Source organism: Seriola lalandi, unplaced genomic scaffold (assembly GCF_002814215.2).
Source record: "Seriola lalandi dorsalis isolate HSWRI2012SDOR001 ecotype SW California unplaced genomic scaffold, Sedor1 jcf7180002054933, whole genome shotgun sequence".
NCBI classification, from domain to species: Eukaryota; Metazoa; Chordata; class Actinopteri; order Carangiformes; family Carangidae; genus Seriola; species Seriola lalandi.
Window position 1 is genome coordinate 3904197 of NW_019525485.1, and position 10543 is coordinate 3914739.

Below are 10543 nucleotides of genomic sequence, written 5' to 3' on the forward strand. Positions count from 1 at the left end.
AGTTGTGGAGTCTGACAGCTGCTGGAATGAAGGACCTGCGGAACCTCTCCTTCTTACAGCGAGGATGTAAAAGAATTAGGGCTGGGAGAACCAGATTAGGTTAAAAAATATGTGGTTTGTCATTTCAGTTATGTGTGGTCATGTTTAGACTTAATTAGATAAATGAGAAATACCAGTGCACACATGATCACTCTTATCTGTCAGGGGCAGGGAAACCCTGCTGAGTACTGTACACTGTGTGTTTATATGTGTTTCTTCTCATTAGTGCCACGGGTGCTCAGCTCCGAGGCACTCCTCTACAGCTAGAATAGCTGAGAGGAGTGCCTCAGTGTTTCGGGTTTATTATTCTTCCGCCAAATTTTGGCGCGTAACTCGTCCCGCAGCTTTGAGAAAACCCTGGTAATATATACATCAAAACGTGCGTCTTGATCCCGCAAGGGGTGCTATGACTTTGGGTGTTAAAATTCCAATTTTTCCCAAAGTTATTCCCAAAAAACTGGAAATAAATCATGTACTCATCCCGGCAGTAGCTCCCGTGGCACTCAAAATTTCCCTGGAATTTTCTAGTGTTAAAATATGGTTTATAAAACCTTGGTTTTTAATAGAATTATAAATGGCATTTGTAGTTAGTGGGACATTTTACAGCTGAACAATAAGTTTTCACTTCGCCCCGAGGCACTCCTCTCAGCTATTCTAGCTGTAGAGGACTGCCTCGGAGCTGAGCACCCGTGGCACTAATTAGTCTGGACAAACCATGTAATAGAGACAAACATATATTTGGTATTTCTGTGTTGTAGTTTCTTGTTAGTTTCCAGCCAATTTATACGCTGATACTGATGTAACTGCATCAGCTAATATCGGCTGATATATTTGGTCTACCTTGTACTTCTGTATGGATATATTTTCTTGTATTACAGCACTAGTGTGATTAAAAGCTTCACAACCTGCATTACATTATATATAGTACAAAATGAATGCCATGAATAGTCTTTATTTATCAGTTGATTTCATACTGTGTGACTCGCTCTCCAGATCATTCAGGCCATTCAATAAGCTTTATGTTCATGAATTATACTAATTATACAACCGATAGCAATTGTATAGCATTGGTGTAGTTATGTTTGGAATAAGACCGAGTGTTAACACAATGCCTGGGCCATAAAGGCAATAACACAGCAGAAAGCAGTAGTAAAGGCTTCACAGTCAATAGGATCAGACAGGCTAATTATTCAGAGGTGTCTTGTGAAGGTCAATGGTCTTTCATCACAATCCTTCAGAGGTGAGGCTGCTTCCTCTATACAGAACAAGTCTGTGTGCAATCACTTCAATCACAGCTATTCTTGTGTCTTTACCATGAAAACTGTCAATCACTGACAGGCTAATATTATCACTGTTGCTAGTAGCAGGATGTCAGAGGTGTCAAGAATAAAGAACAGAACATTTACTGAACCTGTGAGCTCATGGTGCAGCAGCTATGAACACATGGGTCAGTAAGTTCTACCCTGTGTCCATATCCAGACCTCAGCCGGGAATAAACTCATATCTGGGTTTTAATAAAAAGAGGCGGCAGCAGGATGCCGTTCCTCATGTGATGTCTTGATGGCGTTGTTGTGCTGGGAATATAGGCTGCCATTACATCAATGATCTCTGAGATCCACTCACTGTATTTGAACTCGCCATCTTTAGTTTTTAAGATCACTGACAGCCTTTGTGTATTTGTGTGTTTTCATAAAGTACCACAAGATCTCTTTAGTCACAGAAGAAAAAACTTAAGTTAGAAGAATACATACCACTTAATATCATAACCCTCTGAAGCATCAACACATCATCTGTATAAACAATTATCACTGTGCAGCACAGTGGTGAGCAGGATTTATTAAAAATGTTTTTTCATACTTTGGCATGAACATTCATTCATTAACCGAAGCAGCTTTTTTCCCAGAGCTTTCAATCACATCTCATGATCCATCTCAGTGGATGGAGTCTATTCAGTTCAAATACTCAACACATTTAGGTCATGTAATGACACCTGAGTTATTTTGATATACTGCTGAGGAAGCCCATGAGATGCAGTTGAAAGCTCTACGAAGTGGACTCTGAGTTAATTTTTTACATCAATTTCTAGAAATAATTAAAAACTGTCCTGATGGTTAATCACACCTACGCTGCTCACATCCTGTTTCTGCGTCTGCCCTACAGAGTGTCATTGAATGTAGTGAGCAAATGTCCACATTCAATGAAATCATCACAAACTTGAACTTGAAAGTTTGTGACATTAGAAACCAGAGTCAAAACTCTGAAAAATCTTAACTCTTGACTTTGAATCAAGTCCACCTGTTGTCATGCGATCAAATACTTAGGTTCAAAACATATTATTTCACACCTTTATACACCTTGCTTTGTTTATACTGAGGCAGTTAACCCACTAGATTCAGTCACATTGTTGAATGTGAAGGTTTGTGTGTTTGCAGCTTGAGGGTGATACAGGGATATGTTGTGTTCAGGTCCAGAGATCACAGATGAGCTGGTTAAGGTTCTGAGGAAGCGCCTGGATGAGACAACGTTGGACATCATCACTGTCATGCTTGTCAGGAACTGCAAGCTGACACCAGCTGATGTGGAGGTAAATTCAGGGGAGGGGGACTTTTAATTACTTTCGTTGTTTTCTTCGGGTTGGTGGTTCTGTGTACATGGACCTGTGTACACCACCTTACACTACCAGTTATGTTTTTTTTCTTACTTGTATGCACTACTTGAAATTGCTTTTGTTTAAAACCTTCACCAAATGTTGTGTGTTCAGTTCATCCAGCCATCAGGATCTCCAGCTACTGAGGTGATGAACTTCAGCCTCCCCCAGTACTGTCTTCCCTGGCTGCCTGCTGTGGCTCACTACCTGAGGCAGAACCTGCTCATCTTCCTACATGTACCCAAGTACACGGACAGCAACACTGCGCACCATTTCAAGGTACGATCCAGGCTTACTTCTGTCAGAACAGGTGACATGTTAATATTGTTTTTTGTGTGTGTGTGTGTGTGTGTGTGTGTGTGTGTGTGTGTGTGGACGACTTAAACAGAATTTTTTCAGAGGAGTTCTAGAGCTTCATCCACTCTAGCTCTGAACATTCCGTGCAATACACACCCAGTATAAAGTCTGAAACGGTCTAAAAATGACACAAAACGTAAACTGCGATTTGGTGTAAACCATAATGGTTGTCAAAATACCAATTTAACGAGTCTCAAGTCTTGTGACCCGTTTAATGTTCCAACCCTTTTTCTACATTGAAATATATATAATAAGCAGTAGAGCTCCAAAGTTGGTTGTTTTTAAGACGTCTCCCTATTCATTCTTAAAGTATTTTTTTTTTTGTGCTTTTGTGCCTTTATTGGACAGGATAGTAGAGAGAGACAGGAAATGGGGAGGCAGAGAGAGGGGGAATGACATGCAGCAAAGGCTGTCTGATGCGGGACTCAAACCGGGGCCGACTGCAGCGATGACTGTAGCCTCTACACATGGGGCGCCTGCTTAGACCACTACGCCACACGCCACACGACGCCCCGTCCCTATTCATTCTTTATGAAAATTTTTCTCCTTTTATTGCCATTTATATAGCACACCATTCCCAATGGAGCCACACGCATTGGGAGATATATATATATATAGTCCGGGTTTCCTCAAAGCTGTGGGAATCGTTACGTTCTGAAATTTTCTGAAATTTCCTGAGTACTTTTAGGAAAGAAATTAACAAGTACATCCCACAATACAATTACACACGGACCATAACGTGTATGGTCTTCTGTCCTGAATAAGTCTGCAGAATAATAATATATGCCTTCAATGCTATTGCATTGCACAAAAAAAAGTCAGAAGAGAGTGATGGAGTGAAGTTCGCCTGCACATGAGGATGAATTAGAAGTTTTGTGATGTAGTGACTTCACACAGGACCGGTTTATGAATGACTGTCAGACACCAAAACTCTCTAAGGTAGCTTGTTAGCTAAACTTGCAAACAGTATTCATGAGAGGTATTTGTACTATTATATATAACTGCCAACCATCACTCTTTAGTCGAGTTTATATCAAAGCAGATAAGTGAAGGATAAATATAGGAATGACAGTCTCTCCCCTCTGTTCTGCACCGTCAAGCTTTGGCTTCAGTCAGATTACATGTCAGAGTTGGATTAGCTTCAGCATCACACAAACAACTCCATCCAAATGAGCTGATTTCGTTTTAAATGCTGGTGTGACCAGAAAAAATAGTTTGACATTTAGGGAAATTTTTGACCACTTTACAGACAACAGTTAGATGGGAGGATGTCTATTAGTCAGTTAGTTTAGCTTAGCATAAAGAGTGGGAGCAGGGGGATAGAACTAGCCTAACTCTAAATTACACCCTTACCTCTAATGCTCACTTTTGCTGTATCTGATTTGTTTTATCAACACATTTGAAAGTTGTGGTTTTACTGTGCTAAGCATGAAGCTAATTTTCTCACTCCCATCAGCCTGCCCACTGTACCCCGGCATTGGGCATCACTATGAGCCATTCTGAGGTTCCTTGAAGGAAAAAAAGAACATTGCAACAGTGTGTGTATTAGTTCAGCGGGAGTCACTGATCACAAGAGGATCTGTGGTAGCTCTAACTCACATGTCTCACTAGGGGTGAAAAAAGTCTGAGTAATTAAATATTCAGTTTGACTCTTCAACTTCTCTGAGTGAGTTAAAACTTCTGCTTGCAAAGCAGAAATGCCTCCTGTACGATCGCTGACAGATACAAACGGCTCTGTTTAAAGTGATCGGGATTAAATGAATAAATTGTAGATATGAGAGGCTCCCAGCTCTGCAACACTGTGGAAGAGACTAAAATCATTTTGACAAGTCTCATTGAGATGTATGAAATAAAGGCTGACCTGTGTGCTTTGAGCCTCCAGGGGCTGATTCCCTCTTCTGCTCTGTCTGCAGCACTACTTTCATTTGAGCAGTGACTTGGCTGACGGTGATATCTACCTCTACAACAAACCTGGAGGCCAGGGGACTGGAGGCAAAGGTAATCACACTGCCCCGGCCCTGTGTGTGTGTGTGTGTGTGTGTGTGTGTGTGTGTGTGTCTGTGTGTGTGTCTGTGTGTGTGTGTGTGTCTGTGTGTATTCATGCATGGCACAGAGAGGCCAGGATTCACACCTTAATGATAATCAATCCTTCTGGTATTACTTTTCCTATATAAGAAACAATCAAATATCAATAGACATTCTTACATTCTTATTGTTACAAACTGGAGATTTTGCCTTTGCTCTCCAGTTTGCCTGGTGTCCATTCATTGATCCTCTGGAGCTGACCCTTTGACCCTTGGTCTGGTTGAGTGTCTCTCTGACTTTGTCTCTGTTTCTATCAATTTGATAGTTTGATGGTGGGAAGAGTAACAAAGTGTCAATTTTGGTTCCATTGAGGGACAGACAACAGAAGAGAAAATGACATTGGTTTTGTCTTTCATTTTTATGTGGGCATGAGGTGAAATGTTATTCACCAAAGGAGAATCCAGGACCATTGTTGTGTGAATTCATTAGTTTTTCTCACCTCAACCTGAACCCAATGTAACACTAAAGGTGGACAAGGCAACCAGACCGCACTCATCGCCTCATTGTAGCTATTGTACCTTGACTAATTCTTCTGTCCGTATGAGGCATCCACTCCTGTGGGTTGAGTGTGTCTCATGATGTGACGCTGCTCATGTGTGTTGGACTTAACCCCAGCCTGTCATCTGTAAACAAGTACCCACCTCACCAAGGTGGACAGCACCACAGGAGACACTTTGACTCAAGATCACTACAGGCTGTTGAAAGCTTTACACATTGAATCACATACAACACTGCAGGTATCAGGACCTTAATCTTTCTAGTATCTGTTTTCTTCTTCACTGTTTGGCTGTTTGTTGTTTGCTCACATTTACCACACACTGAGAAGGATTCTGGTCTTTATAAGTCCCAACTCCAGTTCCTTCTGAATGATCCCTCTCTCTTTGCTTGGACATGTTGGTGTGTGCACTGTTGTCCTTTGTTGAAGTTTTGGGTGCAGAAGATGCAGATGTACAGTGGCAAGAAAACGTATGTGAACCTTTTGGAATTTCATGTTTTTCTGAGTAAATTTGTCATAAAATGTGAACTGATATTCATCTAAGTCAAGGATATTGACAAATAAAATGTGTCTAATAATACCACAATTAAAAAATTGATCATGTATCATGTCTCAACTGCTCTGATGCTTCAGTCAGTGCACTGTTTATGATTGAGCACCTTGTGAGATCCAGATGAGTGGGATTGTATCGACCGGAGTGAAACACTCTCCACATGTTACTTCAGATGCTTCCTGTTCACTTGGTTGAATAAGTTTGTGCCAACCGACAAAGTAACATTTAGCTGAGAAATATCTGGCTGTGTGTAGCTGAGCTGCTGATGTCAAGTCACCAGCTCCGCCAGGCTGCTAGAGACACATGATATCATTTGGCCAATCAGCATAGCCATCTCCAAGATGGATCACTGTATGAAATCAAGAGGATCATCAAGAGGAAAAGGATCTTTGAAAGAGAGTCATTATTGGGACACAGAGCATTGGCTTCTGTCACAGAGATGCTCAGCTGGTGTTTCCATAGGAACAGAGACTAAAGTGACATCTGCATTAAGACATTTAGACAGACTTACATGTGATTGCTGTGATGCTCGTACATTAGTGTGATGTGAAAGACAAACAGAAGAGCAGCTTTTCCTCAGGTGACTGAGGATGTGAGTGTGATCAGAGTGAGTCAGCAACAGCAATGGTCCACAGTCACATACAGAGGGATGGTATAGTAGAGCTGCAGTGATAAACCCTCATTATAAAGACCACATCTGAGGGTTCAGTGGAGCAGAAACCATCGACATTGGTCTATGGAATGTGGATGTGGAGAGAGCGATGTGGTCAGATGAACTGTCGTTCACTATGTTCTCCACAGCTGGGTGGGGTCATGTGTGGCGAACTGAATGCTGGACCCCTGGCTCTGTTCTGCTGTGGGGGGCATTTTGCTGCCATGGTTTGGGTCCACTTGTCCCCTTAGAGGGAGGGGTCACTGAGTGATCACCTTTATCCTATGATGAAACATACAATATAATACATAGATAGATCCAGTCAGCCAGTCATATGGCAGCAGTGTATAAACTCCTGCAGATCCAGGTGAGGAGCTTCACGATTGTTGGTCTGAGTGTTTCTCAGACTGCTGATCTCCTGGATTTTCACACACAACAGTTTTTACTTAGAATGGAGCAACAACAAAAGCATCTAGTGAGCAGCAGCTCTGTGTTGATCAGAGAGGTCAGAGAAGAATGGACAGAAAGGCTGCGGTCACTTAGATAACCACTCTTTGCAACTGAGCTGAGTGCAAAAGCTTCAGAGTGAACAACACGTCCAACCTTGAGGTTGATGGACTAGAACAACAGAAGACTGCGTCAGGTTCCACTTCCTGTCAGCCAAGAGGTCTTTGACAGCTGAGAGAGACCATGTGACAATGTGCTAAATGTACCATGTGCTAAGGAGAGACAGGATTTCATTAGCAGTAGTGTTGAAGAATGACAGCCTGTAATTAAGCATCTACTCTGACTGATGTTGACATTTGAGTTTATACAAGGCGGTATGACGAGGTGTTGTACAAGATGTGCCCACGCTTTAAAGGACGGTTGCTAATGTTGGTTGTTGCTCATGTTCATAGCAGGTGTTGTGCTGTATTGTATCTTAAGCTCTTAGTCTGTCACAGAGTGGCCTGTTACTGCTGCATGTATGCAGTTCCAGATTAAATGAAAGTCCTCAGTGTACATGGAAATAGTTAGTGTTTGCTGTAATGATTCCTTCAGCCCTGTTTGCGCTAATGCAACTCTACAGTGAAAGACTGGACTAAATCCACTACTCTTTCCATGGGAAAATGCATTTCAAATTTCAGCTGAAGTTGATATGAGGCTTCAATCTAGATAACCAGATCACAAGGATATCCTCCAAAGTTACAGTGTATTTAGTGCAAGATTCCCTTTTGAATTTCTCCACATTATGTTGTGGAGAAATTCCACTCTGGTGGAAGGAAACGTTCTGCTCGCCTTGTCTAGATTTGGCTCCAACCAAACTTGAGTTCTCACCTTACAAAAGTCAAGCGAGTGTTTTTCTGTGTTACTACCAATTGTAAACTATAGATGTAAACTTTAAGAGAGCTATTAACATACACAGGTGTCTGTATGTGAAGTTAGTCTCAGCCTGATGTCAGAACTTACCTGGAACTTCAATTTTCAATTCAGTTTTATTTGTATAGCTCCAAATCATAATATCCATTAATTCAAGGCACTTTCACTTACTTTATTATAGAGAGAACCCCACAAAGAGCAGCAACAGGGGGGAGGAAAAACTCCCTTTTAACAGGAAGAAACCTCCAACAGAACCGGGCTCAGGGTGGGGGAGCCATCTGCCTAAACCGGTTGGATTTAAGAGGAGAAAGAGGAGATGAGGGAGAGACCATGAAAAGCAGTATATACGGTTGATTGTTATTTGTAACAGTGAAAATAATAACAGTTATAGCCAGAGGTACCATTATTTCTGCCACTACCTCTTATCGTATCTGCTGTTAATCATTAATTGCTATAGTGGAAATAATCATACTAATACCTTCTAATACCAGTGTTATCAATAATACTAATAAATAAAAATAATGATAATAATGAGTGTTGTAGTGGCAGATCTGGATCCTGCTGCTCCAGAACAGAGATACCTGCAGAGTGTTCTGTTAGGATAATAGGGAACTATGAGCTCTTTAAGATACAATGGTGTCTGACCATTAATGGCTTTGTAGGTGAGGAGGAGTATTCTGAATTCTATTCTGGATTTTACCGGGAGCCAATGCAGAGAAGTCAACATTTTAAATCCTGACTGAAAATCTTTAGACAAACCATTCGTATCCAAATAATCACATAACTGTTTAGTAACCACCTTTTCAAGGATTTAAGAAATAAAGGGGAGGTTGGATATGGGGGTGTAATTAGCTCAAATATCTGGATCAATAGACTATTTAAGCTGTAACTGTCAACTGTAAAAGCCTGTGGTACATAACCTGTTAATAAAGATAGGTTGAACAGACCTAGTACAGAAGTGTTGATTAAAGGAAAAACATATTTGAACAACCTCTTTGGAATATGGTCCAGTTATTGACTTTATTTTCCTTCAGATGCTTCTTCTTTTTTACATGTTGTCTTTGTATGACCTTGAATTGGACTGGTAAATATTGAGACAGTAGAGTCAATGCTTGCGGTGTAGGAAATAGACTAACATTGGTCCAAAACAGGCACATGTGGGTAAATAGTGGAAATGGAAGAAAACCACAGCACATGAAGGAATACTCAGACAAATACATGCAGACTCCACATACACAGTTCCTGACAGCCTTTGGACCTATGAGGAACACTTCCTGCCAGCGGCCACCCCTGCCTGGAGCTTATTGGTGTTATTGGAAGTGAATAAATAATGTTGGTACATCCCTAATGCTGTCCTGTCGGTGTCTCTAATGTCGGTCCAGGTACCATGTCGGAGCTGGTTCAGCACCTCTTCCCGCCCTCTCAGTTTAAAGGTACCGCCAAATGTCTCACTCTGTCTCCTTTACAACCTTCACAGCCATCTTGTTGAGTGAATAGCCCACGCTGCTGCCGGCCCTGTGTTCTCTGCTGCTAGCCTTTTTTCTTCATGGTATTTCTTTGCAGTTCTGCGCCTCCTTCAGTTCAGGCTTCACTCAGCATCATTTTTTATTAAACTGTGTTCATCTTTGAATTGCCTTCAGAGTTGGCATGGACCTCTCAGGTGCATGAATTGTGGTGTTACTGGTGATTGAACCAATGTTTCTCTGCTGTTGAGCTTACTGTAGATGTGTTTAGTGGCTTTTGTTGCACTGCCTCCTGCTTTAAAGAACATAACCACCACATAAACAGTCCTGGCTTAAAAGATTTAAGTACAGAATTCAGAATATATTCAGAAACATGCAAATAAACCAATTTTGTATAATGAGAATATTTTGATAAAATGTCCAAGGTTACTGAACAAAAGACAATCAAAAAACAAAACTTGCACAATAGTCAAATAATACAAATATAAAATGTACCCAAGACACAATTATTGGCAGCCTCCATTAATATTTGGGCAGAGAACCTTTAGCAACAATGACTTCCAGCCATCTAGAAGCTTCTTTCACATGTCTACAGGTAGTTTCTCTCTCATTGCTATGTGTTCAAGCTCTTTTAAGTTTGTCTTTTGCAATGGCAGATTTCAGCTGTCTCCAAAGTTTTTTTTAAATGGGATTTGGGTCAGAACTCAATTTAAACCAGTACATGTTCTCCTTGTCAACTTTATTTTGTGTTGCTGGATTTGAGCTTTGGGTCATTGTCCAGATGAAAGACCCAAGACCTCAAGACTTCACCTCAGACCCTGTTTTTGTGACCCTGTCACATTTTGCTCTAAAATGTCTTTGTAATCTTCAGATTTCACCATTTCCTTGAGAT

General features: G+C 41.1%; 1 protein-coding gene across 1 annotated transcript in view; it reads left to right on the forward strand.

The window, feature by feature from the left end:
- Nucleotides 1–10543, forward strand: part of szt2 (SZT2 subunit of KICSTOR complex) — a 113997-nt gene that overhangs the window by 57598 nt on the left and 45856 nt on the right. Inside the window, exons 47-50 of the mRNA XM_087170198.1 lie at nucleotides 2505–2623; nucleotides 2801–2965; nucleotides 4957–5041; nucleotides 9571–9621. Of these exons, the coding sequence (XP_087026324.1) occupies nucleotides 2505–2623; nucleotides 2801–2965; nucleotides 4957–5041; nucleotides 9571–9621 (420 nt within the window). The remainder of the gene's footprint in view (nucleotides 1–2504; nucleotides 2624–2800; nucleotides 2966–4956; nucleotides 5042–9570; nucleotides 9622–10543) is intronic.